This window comes from Selaginella moellendorffii, unplaced genomic scaffold (assembly GCF_000143415.4).
Source record: "Selaginella moellendorffii unplaced genomic scaffold, v1.0 SELMOscaffold_7, whole genome shotgun sequence".
NCBI classification, from domain to species: Eukaryota; Viridiplantae; Streptophyta; class Lycopodiopsida; order Selaginellales; family Selaginellaceae; genus Selaginella; species Selaginella moellendorffii.
In genome coordinates, this window is record NW_003314268.1 from 2,380,622 (window position 1) to 2,394,885 (window position 14,264).

The 14,264-nt window shown below is 44.3% G+C and overlaps 6 protein-coding genes across 8 annotated transcripts; 3 read left to right on the top strand and 3 right to left on the bottom strand.

The window, feature by feature from the left end:
- Nucleotides 1-67: 67 nt before the first annotated feature.
- LOC9633743 (glycerophosphodiester phosphodiesterase GDPD6) lies at nt 68-1,484 on the top strand. The gene is made up of 6 exons (XM_002966253.2): nt 68-229; nt 287-470; nt 531-605; nt 666-781; nt 835-1,050; nt 1,125-1,484. The coding sequence occupies exons 1-6, from the start codon at nt 68-70 to the stop codon at nt 1,482-1,484; spliced, it is 1,113 nt and encodes a 370-aa protein (XP_002966299.2).
- Nucleotides 1,044-2,876, bottom strand: LOC9652483 (mitochondrial substrate carrier family protein ucpB). 2 transcript variants are annotated; one of them, XM_002966620.2, is made up of 6 exons: nt 2,673-2,876; nt 2,438-2,587; nt 2,157-2,298; nt 1,792-2,059; nt 1,499-1,717; nt 1,044-1,447 (listed from the first exon to the last, which is right to left on the bottom strand). In XM_002966620.2, exons 1-5 carry the CDS (start codon nt 2,841-2,843, stop codon nt 1,510-1,512), a joined length of 939 nt encoding a protein of 312 aa, XP_002966666.2. In that variant the 5' UTR covers nt 2,844-2,876; the 3' UTR covers nt 1,044-1,447; nt 1,499-1,509. The 2 variants fall into 2 exon arrangements, with proteins under 2 accessions (XP_002966666.2, XP_024527008.1); XM_024671240.1 differs by having other exon boundaries at nt 2,438-2,582; nt 2,673-2,792.
- A 33-nt stretch (nt 2,877-2,909) lies between these two features.
- LOC9633744 (ubiquitin carboxyl-terminal hydrolase 14) lies at nt 2,910-6,401 on the top strand. The gene is made up of 20 exons (XM_024671230.1): nt 2,910-3,055; nt 3,100-3,277; nt 3,334-3,446; nt 3,505-3,841; nt 3,914-4,008; nt 4,068-4,201; nt 4,252-4,308; nt 4,354-4,431; nt 4,481-4,532; nt 4,580-4,615; nt 4,666-4,746; nt 4,799-5,000; nt 5,051-5,108; nt 5,160-5,270; nt 5,324-5,412; nt 5,469-5,558; nt 5,608-5,766; nt 5,818-5,936; nt 5,997-6,129; nt 6,189-6,401. The coding sequence occupies exons 1-20, from the start codon at nt 2,975-2,977 to the stop codon at nt 6,359-6,361; spliced, it is 2,376 nt and encodes a 791-aa protein (XP_024526998.1). The 5' UTR covers nt 2,910-2,974; the 3' UTR covers nt 6,362-6,401.
- A 7-nt stretch (nt 6,402-6,408) lies between these two features.
- On the top strand, nt 6,409-7,932 carry LOC9652484 (peptidyl-prolyl cis-trans isomerase FKBP18, chloroplastic). The gene is made up of 6 exons (XM_024671242.1): nt 6,409-7,161; nt 7,225-7,295; nt 7,348-7,434; nt 7,498-7,647; nt 7,698-7,757; nt 7,804-7,932. Exons 1-6 carry the CDS (start codon nt 6,771-6,773, stop codon nt 7,852-7,854), a joined length of 810 nt encoding a protein of 269 aa, XP_024527010.1. The 5' UTR covers nt 6,409-6,770; the 3' UTR covers nt 7,855-7,932.
- LOC9652485 (bifunctional pinoresinol-lariciresinol reductase 2) lies at nt 7,644-9,203 on the bottom strand. The gene is made up of 6 exons (XM_024671241.1): nt 9,155-9,203; nt 8,888-9,113; nt 8,697-8,831; nt 8,397-8,637; nt 8,134-8,340; nt 7,644-8,067 (listed from the first exon to the last, which is right to left on the bottom strand). Exons 2-6 carry the CDS (start codon nt 9,074-9,076, stop codon nt 7,904-7,906), a joined length of 936 nt encoding a protein of 311 aa, XP_024527009.1. The 5' UTR covers nt 9,077-9,113; nt 9,155-9,203; the 3' UTR covers nt 7,644-7,903.
- Nucleotides 9,137-11,929, bottom strand: LOC9633745 (activating signal cointegrator 1 complex subunit 2). Of its 2 annotated transcripts, none has more exons than XM_024671231.1 (10): nt 11,679-11,929; nt 11,474-11,615; nt 11,384-11,424; nt 11,232-11,326; nt 11,065-11,169; nt 10,962-11,018; nt 10,813-10,907; nt 10,444-10,757; nt 9,265-10,385; nt 9,137-9,203 (listed from the first exon to the last, which is right to left on the bottom strand). In XM_024671231.1, the coding sequence occupies exons 1-9, from the start codon at nt 11,920-11,922 to the stop codon at nt 9,328-9,330; spliced, it is 2,151 nt and encodes a 716-aa protein (XP_024526999.1). In that variant the 5' UTR covers nt 11,923-11,929; the 3' UTR covers nt 9,137-9,203; nt 9,265-9,327. The 2 variants fall into 2 exon arrangements, with proteins under 2 accessions (XP_024526999.1, XP_002966668.1); XM_002966622.2 differs by having other exon boundaries at nt 10,444-10,760.
- Nucleotides 11,930-14,264: the final 2,335 nt, after the last annotated feature.

A 14,264-nucleotide genomic window follows, 5' to 3' on the forward strand; every position in this document is an offset into this window, starting at 1 on the left:
GCAAACCGAATATGGAGACTGGGATTTTATAAGAGGCCAAAACCTTAGAGAACGATTCTAGAGCGTCATGGGTTCTACGATGTTTTACGTTTCTCTATTGCTGCTACTACTACTCGCGGGTTCTGATTGCCGTGTTTTTCGATTCCCTTTTCAAACGAATGAACCATATAACATCGCTCACCGAGGTTCTAGCGGGGAGTTTCCGGAAGAATCCGTTCTTGCATACAAGGTAAGTGTGTTCTACTCTTTTGCAGCTTTGATTGTTCTAAGTTGGTGTTTGTTTTAGCGTGCCATTGAAGAGGGGGCCGATTTTATTGAGGCTGATATAACAGCAACTAAGGATGGCAAGCTTATTTGCTTCCATGACTTGATTTTGGACAGCGTTACCGACGTGCATGATCACCCCGAGTTTGCGAGTCGAAAGCAAACGTATGTCGTTGATGGTGTTAATGTCACTGGATACTTCGCAGGTGAGTGTGTAATCTCTACAAACTTGTGTGATCGATGTCTATTAACTTGCTTTTGTGTAGTGGACTTCACTCTGGAGGAATTAAAGTCGCTTCGCTTGATCCAACGATATCCTAATCGCGACCAATCTTACAATGGTGTAGTTTGCAAAGTTTGCAAAGTATAAGATTTGTTGATCGCATGAAATGCTGCTCCAGGTAAACTTCAAATACCAACTTTCGAGGAATTCATAGCTATTGCCTTGGTTTCACCGAAGTCGGAGAGGGTTGGAATCTACGTGGAAATTAAAAGCCCAACGTTTATCAATCACCACGTAAGTCCTCTCTTGATTAAAGGTTTTCTATTTATTGTTTTATTTTCTTCCAGGTTAAATGGACCGAGGGAAGAAAATTTGAGGATGTTTTTCTTAACATCTTGAAAAAATATGACTACAATGCAAAGTATCTCACAAAGGAGTGGCTTCACAAGCCAGTATTTATCCAATCTTTTGATCCGAGCTCTTTGATATATCTTCACAACAAAACAAGCTCCCCGAAAATCTTATTGATCGCTCCAGATTCAATCACCTCCGATACTAAACAGGTAAGTGTTTTTTTTATTTTTTTTGAACTTACATTTCTACTGGCGTAAAACTTACAATTTCTGCATTTTTCCAGACGTATGAAGAGATAATCTCCGATGACTACCTGGATTACATTAGTAAGATCGTTGTTGGAATCGGACCAGCTAAAGAAGCTATCGCCCCCGTGGACTCCAACAATAAACTCTTACCAGTGACCGACCTGGTTGACAAAGCTCACGCTAGAGGCCTCGAAGTTCATCCCTGGACGTTTAATCACGAGCGCAACCTCCTCCTCCCGTTTGATTACCACCAAGATCCTTATCGCGAGTATGACATGTTTGTAAACACGCTGGAAGTGGATGGAGTTTTCACGGATTCTCCAGAGAGCTTCGAGACTTATCGCCGGGAGTGGAGAATCTTCAGCAAGAGGAAGCGACCATACAAGAATGAATGAAAAGCATTTCATACCTTTGATCAATTCACAATGGTTTGATTCCAAGAACTCTTCTCAATTGCTCAAAGCAAAAGAAGGTGATAACGGTGTGGGGTCCTATTCGCATCCACACCGGAACGAAGCCTTTGTATAGCCCGCGAAAGCCTTCCACCTTCACAGTCTTCCACAAGCAATCCAAAGAGGACGAGTAGAACACGCCGTCGCCCTTCGAATCCACAGCCTGCTGCATGATCCTGTCTCAAAGTATCGTCAGTAGCGAGATCGACAGAAACTTAAAACGAGGAAATAAAAGAAAGAAAAACTCCACCTTGTTCTTATGAGATCGACTGGAGAGATGGCTATGGCTGTTGCTAGTCCCGCCACCATTGACGAGATCAAATGGCAGACTATACCTTCCCGGACAATGCCTGCGTTGAGCAGTGTGTGCTTGGTGTGATCGTAAGCCGGGACTTGGACGGCGTTTAAGATCGCGGCTCGTTGCATTGTCGGAACCACGCCTCTGTATAGTCCTTGGATGCCTTCGGTCCTGGCAATCGATGAAAAGGCATGGAGAGGGCCTTTGTAGTGCCATCCACCTGAAACGATAGCAAAGTTTATAAGTTTGAGCTCTAAAACTATTACATATAAGTTTGAGCTCTAGTACAGAAACGTTTCGTGTTCTTATATTAGTACCTTGAGATGAAGTCGGAGCTTGCATACGAACCATAACAACATCGGTAGGATTTGCGACAGCGCTACCAATTACACCTGCAAGAGATCCGGCAGTGATTTTTATCCACAAAGGCGTGTGTGATGGATTATCAGCTCCAAGCATCTAGTAGTATTACAAAGAAAAGAAAAAACACACCAAAAAAGTGGGGAGTGAGAAAGAAAAAAATAAAGTGAGGAAGAGTTGGGAGAGGAAACGTAACAACGGAACTTTAGAAAGAAAAACCGAAGAAGAAAGAGATTACCCTCTTGAGTGGCTCATAGAGTCCCATTCGAATGCTGGAATACGAGGCTTCTCTCAAAAGAGCCGCTCCAGTGCCTCGCCATAGCCCCGAGATGCCTTCTTCCTTGGACACACGCACGATTCCTTTCAGGAGTCCCTGATAGTGTCTTTCCTAGCGGAAGAACACAACATAAGTTATCACTAGTTCTAGCGTTTTAATCTCTTCTACTAGAAATTTCTAAGCGAAATCTTCTTACCTGAGTCGCGGACAGCGCTCCATCCAGCTGCATTCGCACCTTAACAACGTTGACAGGATTCGTCACTGCCGATCCACACATATTGCTAGATCCCGCGAGCGCAAACATCGTCGCGCTCTCCCGGATCCACGGCGACAATCGAATCCCACCTCCATCCTGCGCGCTTTGCATTTTCTAGATCCGCAGCTCCGGCCGATCGATCGATTGATCGCGCATTTAGGAAGAGATCCACTCGATCGCGTCGTCCGCGCTACTCTAATTTAGGGTTCTTGACTCTTCCAGGATTTTAGGGCTTTTCATCCATGGCGCTCTCCAACGTTGGGATGCCGCAGGCCTCGACGCGGATCTACAAGGAGGAGTGCTGCCTCACGTTCGACACGCCGGTAAGAATCATCCTCGTAGCCTGGATTATGAGCTCTTTCTCCAGAAATCCGATGGAGGCCTGTTCGTGGATCTCACATCGTTTCTGGCGTTCGGTCGCGAGCAAGCAATGTGGAATTTCAAGAAAACCGGGAGTTCGGTCTATCTCCATATCAAGCACACGCTGAAAGAATCCGACGAGGAGGATGATCGCCCTCACAAGAAACCCACGCTTCTCGCGATAGGTATGAAGATCCTTTTGGTTTTTCTTCTCTTACTGTGCTTCTTCTTTTGCTATCAGGAGTCGAGGGTGGCTTTGAAACTAAGGAGCCGGAGTATGACGAGACTTTGAGCATCGTGATACTCCCGGATTACCAAACTCTACCGCTATCCAGTGCCGAGCTTCCAGAGAAGGTGTGCATGCGAACTTAAAGTTCTTGGTTTGGCTGCTTGAGAACTTTTGGTTTGTCAGGTCAGATTGTGCGTGGACGCCGTCGTCCAATCTGTGGGTGCCGAGCGGAAGGAGCAAGTCTCTGCTTGGACTGCTGATAAGAAGCAATTGAGCATCTACGCACAGAGCTTGCAGCAGCTAAACAACGGTGTACGCGTTCCTCCAAGCGGATGGAAGTGCCAGAGATGTGATAAGCAAGAGAATCTTTGGCTCAACCTCACTGACGGATCCATTCTCTGCGGGCGACGGAACTTTGATGGCACGGGAGGAAACAACCACGCCTTGGAGCATTATGCCAATGTGAAGTATCCTCTAGCCGTGAAGCTTGGTACCATAACAGCAGACTTGGAAACTGCAGGTAAAAATTAAGTCCGTCCTCTTTCTTTTTCTTTTTTCTTTTTCAGGCTGACCTTTTGTCTTTGCAACGTAGACGTTTTCTCATATGCCGAGGACGATACTGTGACCGATCCCTTGCTTGCACAACACTTGGCACACTTCGGCATAAACTTTGCGGCACTAAAGAAGGTCTTTATGTCTACCGTTCTTTTTCTTCTTTGGCTAAGTTCTTTTCATGCTACTACCAGACGGAAATGACTACGGCTGAAAGAGAGTTGGATCAAAACGTAAATTTCGATTGGAATCGCATTCAAGAAAAGGGAAAGGAGCTAGAGCCGTTATTTGGCCCAGGGTTCACGGGGCTTGTGAACTTAGGAAACAGGTATGGAACTTTGACGTTTGTTTGTGTGCCCTCGCTGATCCCAGTGGCAGCTGCTACTTGGCATCAGTTTTACAGATCATCTTTGCAACTCGGGATTTTCAGCTGCGGTAAGTCTTTTTCGCATTTAGTTTAGCTAAAGATTTTGGATCTAGATACTACGGTAATCTCAAGCTGGACGACGCGTTCCAGCTAGCTGCCGCAGATCCAACTCAGGATTTGAACACGCAGCTGTAAGTAAAGGAAGCTTTGCGCAATAAACTAAGAATGTTCTTCTGAAAGGTCCAAACTAGGCCATGGTTTGCTATCTGGCAAATATTCAGAACAACCCGAGGTATTGGCCATTCGTCCTCATAAAAACTTGTAACTCTTTGCGCGCAGGTTCAGGGCGTCACTGATAAGGAGGTGGCTAACCAGGTTTGTCTTTTTGTTGTACTGCCTGTTTTCCTCACTATTTAGATGTTCAGTTTCAGAAAGGGATACCGCCACGAATGTTCAAATCATTAATTGGCGCTGGTCACCCTGAGTTTGCGAGTTCTAGACAGCAGGTACATTGATTTACATATATGAGTTTTTGAGGATTTAATACGGCAAGGGCAGGATGCATTTGAATTCTTCCAATATTTTTTGGAGCAAGTTGAGCGTGAAAATGTTGCAAACCCAAACGAAGACCCGTCCCGTTGTTTCAAGTTTCTGGTTGAGGAGCGAATTGTTTGCTGTTCCTCGGGGAAGGTGAAGTATACAAAACGCGTGGACAATGCATTGTCGCTTACACTTCCTTTGGATGCTGCAACTAACAGAGGTTTCGTTTATTCTGTTTGCTTTTAATCGAGAGCTAAATTTATTTTGCAGATGAGGTTGCAGCATATGAAAAGATCACGTCGGAGGGTGGGAATTCTGGAGAAAAAATGTAAGATATTTTTCTGTTTCGTGCCGATTCCTCACTCACATAAATTTTCAGAGAGGTTGTACGACCAAGAATTCCCTTGTCAGCATGCTTGGATAGATTTGCTGCCCCTGACGAGGTGGAGTTCTACAGTACTGCCGTAAACGCAAGAACTACAGCTCTCAAGTAAGGAACGCAAATAGACATAGTTTGTTGTTCAGATGCTGTCCGTTTTGTAGAATGACAAGTTTGGCGACGTTTCCAACATACCTTCTTCTGCACATGCGTAAATTCCAGTTGGATGCTTCATGGGTTCCTAAAAAACTTGGTATACTTCTACTTAACTTTTTTCCAATCCTTTTTATTCTTCTTTTCGTTCTGAAGATGTCTTCCTGGACGTTCCGGACACCATCGATATCAGTCATATGCGTGGCAAGGGACTCCAACCCGGCGAGGAGTTGCTTCCTGAAGCAGGTTTTCGAAGCTCTTAACTTTGGCTCTATTTTCTAATTATCTTGTACAGATGATGAAGCCGAGGGACCTGTAGCTGACGAGGCTATAGTCTCGCAACTGATGGACATGGGATTTCCTCGCGTTCGCTGCGAGAAGGCCGCGATTTTTACGTCCAACCACGGAGCAGAACCGGCAATGGAGTGGCTGTTGTCTCACATGGACGATCCTGGTAATTAAACTTGAAATACAATTCTGGTGATTTTGCTGCTTTTACTGGCAGATATCGACGTGCCTTACAGCCACAGCTCATCCAACGCCAACGTGGACGAGAACGCTGTGCAGGCCCTGGTTGCGTTGGGCTTTTCTGCCGATCTTGCTCGGAAGGCTCTCAGAGCGACGGTAACGTCCGTTTCTCTTCCTCAGTCCAGGATAGTAATGAAACAATATCTGTGAAAGCAGGGCGGTCGCACGGAGGATGCAGCAGAGTGGATCTTCAGTAATTCTGACGATGCCAATGCGATGGAGCTTGATGTAGGAGGTTCGAGCACTCCCTCATCCTCGGTTCCACACGACTTGCCGGATGGCTCTGGAAGTAAGTTTCTTGTGGTATGGTATTCCTGGCTCTAGCTTATGTCTTGGTGGATTGGACAGAGTACAAGCTAATGGGCTTTGTGAGCCATATGGGATCTTCAACACTGTGTGGCCACTACGTTGCCCATATTCTGAAGGAAGGGCGATGGGTGATTTTCAACGACGCTAAAGTGGCACTCTCGGGTGATCCTCCCAAGGACATGGGCTACCTCTACGTCTTCCAACGTGTCTAGACTTTTTCTTCATTGGTAAAAGGAGAGAAACGTTTCTTGTATTTTCTTTCTGAATTTTTTTTTTCTTTTTTTCTTTTTTTTTTTTTTTTTTTTTGCATCCCTCGCTCACGTGTTTACGTGAACGCAAATGGAAGCTACTTTCATTCGACTGTTTTCTTATGTTCTGTCCCTGTTTTCTGCATTTCTGATTCTCTTTATTTGTGGCTTCACCATGGCATTCGAAATGCAATATCATCGAAAGGCAAAAAGTCTGTTTAGAGAGAGAGTTTTTCATACGACAAGAGAATTCTAGGACTGCCTCACTTGTCTCTGGTGTGTGGCCTTTCACTCGGTGGAGGAGAAACTGTGCTATTGTCGAGTTCACTAAAGAATTGTAGACTGGAAGAGGAGAAAGACTGTAGATCTGGTCATGGCATTAGGATGTTTTAGCAGGGCCTTGATAATGCAAAGCATGTACGTGCCAATGAAACGATTTTTAAACACAAGAATTATGGAATTAATTTATGTTCATTTAAATTGCACCAAACAGGGAATTTCTTCGAGTCTGGCTATGTCCCGAGCTCCTCTACAAATGGCGGCTGTCCTGGAATGGGCACTTGGGCAACGCAGCCAGCAGCACTTCTCCGCACAAAAATCGCCAACTGTAAGGGCAGCAGCTGGAGATAAGAGCTCGCTATCGTTTTGCAGGCGGAGAATCAGCATTGCGATTTGCATCGCGACTCTGGCACCGAGGATTGAGGTAGCTTTTGCTCGGGGAAGGAACAAAAAGGTGATTCCCATCGAAGACTACAAAACCACTGGTAGGCACCCATTGTTCCTTCTTTCCTTCTGCTTATGCTAGAGAGCGAACTTCGACCGCACAGCTGACGGTCTAAAGTATTACGACGTTCTCGAAGGCAGTGGTCCTGTTGCTGTCAAAGGCGAGACTGTAGTAGTACGTTCTCAAGCTTGATAGATTACCGGGGATCAAAGATAAGACTTGGCAGGTTCACTTTGATTGCTTGTACCGTGGAATAGACGCCGTCTCTAGTCGAGAAGCAAAACTCCTGGGTGGGAATCGAATTATAGCTCAGGTGAAGTAAGATCGAACAGAAAAAAAAAGCTGGTCCTTTAACCTTTCGTTTCTCTCTTTCCAGCCTTACGAGCTTATCGTAGGATCTGTTCCCGGCAGAGAACGAAAGCGAGAGTTTGTAGACAATGCCAATGGCCTCTTCTCGGCCCAGGCCTCGCCAAAGCCGCCTCCGGCGCTCTACACAGTCGTCGAAGGCATGCGTGTCGGAGGCAAGGTAGAGAAAATTTGTTTATTTTTCTTTGCTCATCTTCGCCTCACTGGCAGAGAACTGTGATCGTCACCCCTGATGTCGGCTATGGAGATAGAGGGATGAACGAAATTCCTGTAAGCTTTTCTCGAGATCTCTAGAAGACACTGACTTTGGTTGCAGCCAAAAGCCACATTTGACATGAGCGTAGAGTTGCTGGAGCTGAAAAAGTAGGCGCTACAAATAAGTCAACCAAGGAACTATTCTAAAGCAAGTAATACGTTCACAAGTAACGATCAAGGTAGGCGTCCACAGTCGTGTAGCTTACGTCGGGGTAGAGCTCTCCCGTGTCTCGCCCGTCCGGGCCTATCTCAAACATCAGGTCCCCTCGGTAAAATATCTGATAGAAGTGTGCAAGGGCCGCTCTCTCCGGCAAAGAAGCCTTCTCTGCATGTATACACGGCGTTGAGGAAATGAAAGAAGAATTTTGTATTGGAATTGCTTCTCTCTTACCGTTGCTTATCATGCTCATGAACTCCTCTTCAAGCAAGGTGTGCTTCTCGAGCGTTTTGCCGATCTTCTTCTCCCACAGCTGGAGGACTTCGTTCAAGGAGAGTATGTTCTTCGGTGGCCGGATGTACACAGACGTGTTTAGAGTCCGCGGATCCTCGGCGGCTTTGAGCACAAAAGTCCCGACGTCGTTCTCGTCCACCCAAATCACTGAGGCAGAAAACAAGGAGAAAAATCTACGTCGCGTCTCGTGTGGTGTGTAGTACCTTTCGCATTTCCCTCACCGTAGACGACAGCTGTGTCTCGAGGAGGAAAGAAGCGGCCGAACTGTGCGATGCCAGAGAGGAAGTAACCAGCGAAGCAATTCGCGGAGACGTACGTGTGTGGGATTTGTGCCGCTTCGATGGCCCTCCGAATTTTCATCTTGTCCATGAAAACTTTGTTCCCCGGAGCGATTGCGTGATCCATGAGCCCGGGATCCATTCCAAACTCCGAAGGTAAGAACCTCTGCAACAAGTCGCGATAAAATCGGGAAGAAAAAGTAAAACGGCTAGAGAAATTGTCACCTTGATTGTCCCAACTTGCTTGATAGCCTGAATGAGCTTCACTTGGTCATTCAAATTCTTTTCTGCTATGCTGCAAATGACAATATCGACCAGCTTTAAAGCCTCCACGAGCTTCTTTTCGTCAGTCACAGATCCCTGGAGAAAACAAAACGCTTTAAAAATACAAAAGGGAGATATGAGAATCGACTTGCCTCGACGAGTGTTGCTCCGGCGCTCTTGAAGCCAATTACCATGGCAGCCTTGTCCACATCACTTGCAACCTCTGGGCGGACAAGCAGATAAGTCGGATAGCCGAGACGAATGCTGGCGTTTGTAATGAACCTCCCGATGTAGCCAGTGCACCCGATGATGAGAACTCGAGGCTTGCTGGAGGCAGCCATCGCAAGTTCCCAAGAAGACTCTGCAGTTCAGGTAATCCTATAAAAAGAATGAGCCTTCTGTGAGTTTGAGCTTGGCACCTTCTATTAGCAGCTTTATTCTAGACAAAAAGTTACATTTCATAGAAGCCTGCACAACAAACACAACGGTCACCAACCATTCAAATTGAAAGTGAACAGAATCATCTTACGTTTTTCGAGCTGGAGAAGATCGAAGATAATCGAAACAGTTGACTTGAAAATGAGACAATACCTTAACTCCCTCTCAGTCCAGACATGTGCTTCTTCAAGGACAAGTCCTTTTTGTTGTGGTTCTTTTTGGTCGCAAACTGCGGCCTGTATGGTGGCTTTCCCCTTTCCCCGTGAGCACGATGTTGCGTTGCAGCAGAGGTACCCTTCGCTGTCTCCTTGTCATCTTCTCCTCCGTCATCTTCTTCCTTGTCATCTTCACCATCAGAATTTGCGGGAACGTTACCACCCCGACCAAGCCCGTAGATGAGTCCCTCCTCCTGCTTTTTCAAGGCCTCCGCTTCTTCCAGACTCGAGACTGCCACGGCGCCAGCGACTTTGTAGTTGTAGTGCTTCCCGTCTTTAACAAAGAATCGTGACGCTTCCTGCTTTCGTTGCGGCCTTCCAGACGGTTCTTGTTTCTGGCTCGCAGAGAAAGGCTTGGCTTTTTGTCCGTCCTCCAAAGAATCTGAAGAAAGTTTTGTGCGGGAAAACAGATTCACCAGGCTGTCTGTCTCGAGACCCGCCTCCGCCACGTTCGTATCAAGGTCGTCAAAAGAATCGTCATACTCGTCTTCATACATCAGCTGCATTGCTAGCTTTGCCGTCTGATTGGACGTGCCGGCATCTCGTTCGTCAAGAATGGTGGCTGCATCGTCGTCCCTGTTTTGTCTCTTTCTTACGAACCGCCCCTGTGCTTTGCTTGCTTGGTTTTCGACAGCTTTCCCTTTCCCTTTCGCATCGACGTTGCTTCTATCTTCTTTCTTTGAGTCGACGAGCTTCCCTTTACCTTTTTTCGGTGTGGAGGTCAGGTCGGGGTGAATAGTGCCTTCCAAAATATGCTGAATAACGATCTCGGGATTGCTGTCGTACACCTCAAGGCATGCTGAAAGGAACGCGTCATCGTAGTCAGGGAGCAAGTCTTTGATCTGACTGATATGTGACTGACGAATAGCGTCCTCTTCATCCTTTTCGTGAGAAACACTGACTGGTGGCTTTCTGTCTTCAACAAAATTTGTCGAAGGCATATCAGGTAGCAAAGCAAGTAACTGGGCATATTGGCCATCATCGAGAACAATTGAGCCTTGATAAGAAAGAAGAGCAACGGGTCAGGAAAGACAATGCATAAACTAAGCACGTACCTTCTTGAAGAAGCCTATGAACGTTCCCAGACAAGTCAAACATGTTGGATAGGGAATGTATTAAACTAGCTCCGTCGCTGCCGAATGAAAGGCCAATCAGCGCGTCCACAAAGACCTCTCCATTGGCTTTGGAATCCATCCGAGTCGTTGTATCTCCAAAGAAGGAATTGAAAAGAAGGCTCCAGGCAAAATGCACAAGCTCCCGTTGGAGTGTGTCCAGATATCGAGAAAGCTCTTCTCCAATAGATTGTTTCCTTACTGACGGCAGCAGCGAGTTGTAGACACACGATAAAGAGAACATTAGACTCTTGTCTCTACTGCACATAAAAATAACTATTAGCAAACAGAAAGAGTGAAACCTCGGCTTACGCAGGCTCTGCCGACAAGAAAAAACCCGCTGCAGGAGGATAAATCTCAACAAAAGCGTTTAGTGTCATCACTGTATCGTGCAATAAGACTACAGCCTGTTACAATCAGTGTGAGTGGACAAAAGAGGACCAATGGCAAACCACTCAAACCTCCATAAGCTCGTCCTTGAATTCTGAGTTGGATTTGTTGGTTGAATGTCCAATGCTCTAGAGAATACGAGTCAGCCAATCACATCAAGCATGCAAATCATACCTCGAGAGTGCGCTTATTAACTCCATCGATCGTAGCAAGGACTTGACGAGCAACGTCAGAAAGGGTCTGCAAATACGAAGGCTGGAACTTCAATACGGTACTAACCTTCAAACAAAATTCACTTTCAGAACACACAAAATGAAACTCAGAGTCCAGATTTACAGTACCAATCTCCGCGTCAACTCCGGATTGTCGTGTCCATAGATCGCGCAAACATTCAAGAGCTTTGCCACATTAAACTTGTCCTCCACACGAAACTTAGCTATCAAAAACTACAAACGCTTGTATCGACCAAAGGCAGAAGAAAGCACATACATACCTGCACTAATCCTGGACAAACCAGGATCTTCGTCAGAGCACCTGGTTGATCCAATCGAGAGTGAAAGAAGAAGATGACATTTGAGCTTACATCCGGAGAAGCACCATAAAAACTCGTCGGCTCAGATCGTCTTCTCCAGGCACCACTCCGCCAGTCGGATGAAGATCGTACCATCGCCTTCGATAAAGCAAGTAGCTTTCTAGAAACTCATGCAAAGACTCATTCGCAGTAACTAAAGCAAGGAAATAAAAAAACAACAAAGCGTCAGTCACAAAATGCAGCAAAAAATCCATACCTTCTTCCCAAAACTCCCGCGCCTTCATTCTCAAAAGCCGGCTGAGCTCTGCGTTGAGAAAATCGATAATCTCTAGCGCTTGCGAGGAATTCGCCTCATCCTGCGGCAAATACGCTACAAACACCAACCCCGGCTTGCAATACCTGCCATTCTCGGATAAATCCGAAGGCCTCGTCGCCGGATCCCTCGCCTTCCACTCCATCGCCGGCGAGTTCCTCGCCTGGTACTGCCGGCGCTGCGCCATCGTTGGCTTAAACCCTAAAACGAATATATTCTCCTTTCTTGTTGTACTCTAATTGAATAAAAAAGGAAAGCCACCCTTTATAAATATACGTACACTAAACATTGCCCAGCATAAGTTTTTGATTGACATATTATCAATAATCTCTTGCTGGATTTCTAGGATAACATCTAAATCCATGCACTTGTTCTTGTGTATAGCAAAGTATTAAGCCTGCAGGAAATACTTTTTAAATTACAAAACATTTCATGATATCCTCACAACCTAAATCCTTGCCATTCCCATAACTTGCCATTGTTTATATCAAATATCTTGCACAATATGGGGTAATATTGTCCCCTTGTAAGATGACATTTAATAGACTCTTACAATCAATTTTATATTCACATCTTGAAATTGCAAATTGGATATCAAGTTTGAGTTGGAGCAAGTAAAAGAGTTTAGCCAAGGGTTAGCCAAGGGTTGAAAAGCATAGTATACACATATTGTTCAGGCTTGGATCACTTTCTCCTTCCTTAAAGTGTTGGTATAAAGCTTAAGAACCTGTGTCATAATGGCTCCTCTTGAGCATAAAACATGGTGTTAGTTATTCATGGATTTAGCTAAATGTGAGGTAATTAGGAAAAACAAGTGCAATAGCATCACCCTAGGACATTATTTTGGCTTGAGCTGGCAATCTTGTTTACTATTCCACTACCAAGTAATTAGTAACTCAAAAAACTACTCATAAGTTTTTATAAAGATTGACATACACATTATGATCACTAGTTATCACAAATGTGATTGTAGATATTAAAAGTTATCTATTAGTGAATTTCATATATTCTTTTTGTATTACCATGATGGTAATGTAAGCAACCAAAGAGAATGACTCAAAATATGATTTGTTCGGGTTCAAATATAGAGGGAAAAACCCCATGAACAAGAGTGCACCCCCTTTTTTAATAGGTCAAAAGTCTTAGGGTTATGTGTCCTTGGTTTTATATAACATATTTAGTTTTCACTCTTTATTCTATGGTGATTTATTATAGGATAACCATAAAGTAGAACTTAAACCCTTTATATGCCATGTGTTACATACTATATGCCATATGCTATATGTCAAAGGATAGTGGAGTGGAACTCAAATTTCAAGGCATTAAACTATTAAATAAAGGGATAGAGCCAAACTCTTAAGCATGGAGCTAAAGAGCAAAGGTGACTCCCAAGCATACAACCCAAGAAGTGAAAGAACAAAAGTATAAAGCAATTTGGAATAGATTTAGAGCATCTAATATCTTAATGCTAGGATCAGTATGCAAAATATTGTCTAGTGCTATTTTAGTATACCAATGGCTTAAGATGAGGGTATGAGTATTCCACCAGCTAACATGGTGTAGAACTTGGGTTTAGACCTAAGCCAAATGTAAAACAAAGACAGATAAGCAAACAAGAGTTATAATATGCTTTAGGTTGGTCGGCCATGCCTGACCTACTTATTATTATCCCTATTGTACATTTGGAATCCCCCACAAGCCCCCCCTACCCCACCATGCTTTGAGCTTTCACCCTTAGCCACCCATAGTACTAAGAGTTAGTTTTTCGGAAGATATGCTAAATTAACAGATCTAGACACTTTTTATAAATAATAATTTGGACCTGAATAGGACTAACACAAAGGGCATGATAGCAAGGGTGTTTAGCAAACACAATAAGCTATCATTTAGCAAATATTGAGGGATCCGGGCCAAATATATTTAGCTAAATAGACCCTTAAGAATTCCTTTTTTATGCTCCTTTGGCCAAGTATTGGTGTTAAGTCAAATTTACTAACACTTAAATAAGAGGGACTGATAAAGGGTCTACAATACTGACTTCTTGCCATAGTAGTAGTAAGGAAAGAATATATGAAAGGACTATCTAATAAATAACTTTCGATACCCACAATCACATTCGTGAAAATTTAAATAATACTAAGCTATGTGACCTCTCTGTAAGCTTCTGAATTTCAAACCCAAAGACACTTAACCCTAAGTATCTCAAAACCCTTAACCTATTGGAAAAGGGGGTGCACTCTTATTTATTGGCTCTTTCCCTATATATTTGAACCCCATCGATCATCTCTTAAATCATTCTGTTTGGTTACTTACACTTTTGGGAAGTTCAAATTTAAAAAATTACAAGTATGAGATCAATATTACTAAACCCTTTATTAAACCTTTTTGTGCTAGTGGAGTTAATTGAGCATTTTGAGTGTGTTTAGACTAGATATGATAACTTACCATATCTGACAAAACACCCTTGCTATCATGTGCTATGTGTTAGTCCCATTGCTATTTATGGAAAGTGTTTAATTAGGCATATCT

Coding starts and splice junctions, on each gene's coding strand:
- LOC9633743 (XM_002966253.2), top strand. CDS start 68: ATGGGTTCTACGATGTTTTACGTTTCTCTATTGCTGCTACTACTACTC. Junction 230..286: donor AATCCGTTCTTGCATACAAG/GTAAGTGTGTTC, acceptor TGTTTGTTTTAG/CGTGCCATTGAAGAGGGGGC. Junction 1,051..1,124: donor TCACCTCCGATACTAAACAG/GTAAGTGTTTTT, acceptor GCATTTTTCCAG/ACGTATGAAGAGATAATCTC.
- LOC9652485 (XM_024671241.1), bottom strand. CDS start 9,076: ATGGCTGCCTCCAGCAAGCCTCGAGTTCTCATCATCGGGTGCACTGGC. Junction 8,832..8,887: donor CCGGAGCAACACTCGTCGAG/GCAAGTCGATTC, acceptor TGTTTTCTCCAG/GGATCTGTGACTGACGAAAA. Junction 8,341..8,396: donor CGGTGAGGGAAATGCGAAAG/GTACTACACACC, acceptor TTTCTGCCTCAG/TGATTTGGGTGGACGAGAAC.
- LOC9652484 (XM_024671242.1), top strand. CDS start 6,771: ATGGCATTAGGATGTTTTAGCAGGGCCTTGATAATGCAAAGCATGTAC. Junction 7,296..7,347: donor TCAAAGGCGAGACTGTAGTA/GTACGTTCTCAA, acceptor AAGACTTGGCAG/GTTCACTTTGATTGCTTGTA. Junction 7,435..7,497: donor GGAATCGAATTATAGCTCAG/GTGAAGTAAGAT, acceptor CTCTCTTTCCAG/CCTTACGAGCTTATCGTAGG.
- LOC9633744 (XM_024671230.1), top strand. CDS start 2,975: ATGGCGCTCTCCAACGTTGGGATGCCGCAGGCCTCGACGCGGATCTAC. Junction 4,202..4,251: donor CTTGTGAACTTAGGAAACAG/GTATGGAACTTT, acceptor TCCCAGTGGCAG/CTGCTACTTGGCATCAGTTT. Junction 5,767..5,817: donor GTCTCACATGGACGATCCTG/GTAATTAAACTT, acceptor TTTTACTGGCAG/ATATCGACGTGCCTTACAGC.
- LOC9652483 (XM_002966620.2), bottom strand. CDS start 2,843: ATGCAAAGCGCGCAGGATGGAGGTGGGATTCGATTGTCGCCGTGGATC. Junction 2,060..2,156: donor AGCTCCGACTTCATCTCAAG/GTACTAATATAA, acceptor CTATCGTTTCAG/GTGGATGGCACTACAAAGGC. Junction 1,718..1,791: donor GTCGATCTCATAAGAACAAG/GTGGAGTTTTTC, acceptor ACTTTGAGACAG/GATCATGCAGCAGGCTGTGG.
- LOC9633745 (XM_002966622.2), bottom strand. CDS start 11,922: ATGGCGCAGCGCCGGCAGTACCAGGCGAGGAACTCGCCGGCGATGGAG. Junction 11,170..11,231: donor CGGAGTTGACGCGGAGATTG/GTACTGTAAATC, acceptor TTTTGTTTGAAG/GTTAGTACCGTATTGAAGTT. Junction 10,908..10,961: donor TCAAGGACGAGCTTATGGAG/GTTTGAGTGGTT, acceptor TGATTGTAACAG/GCTGTAGTCTTATTGCACGA.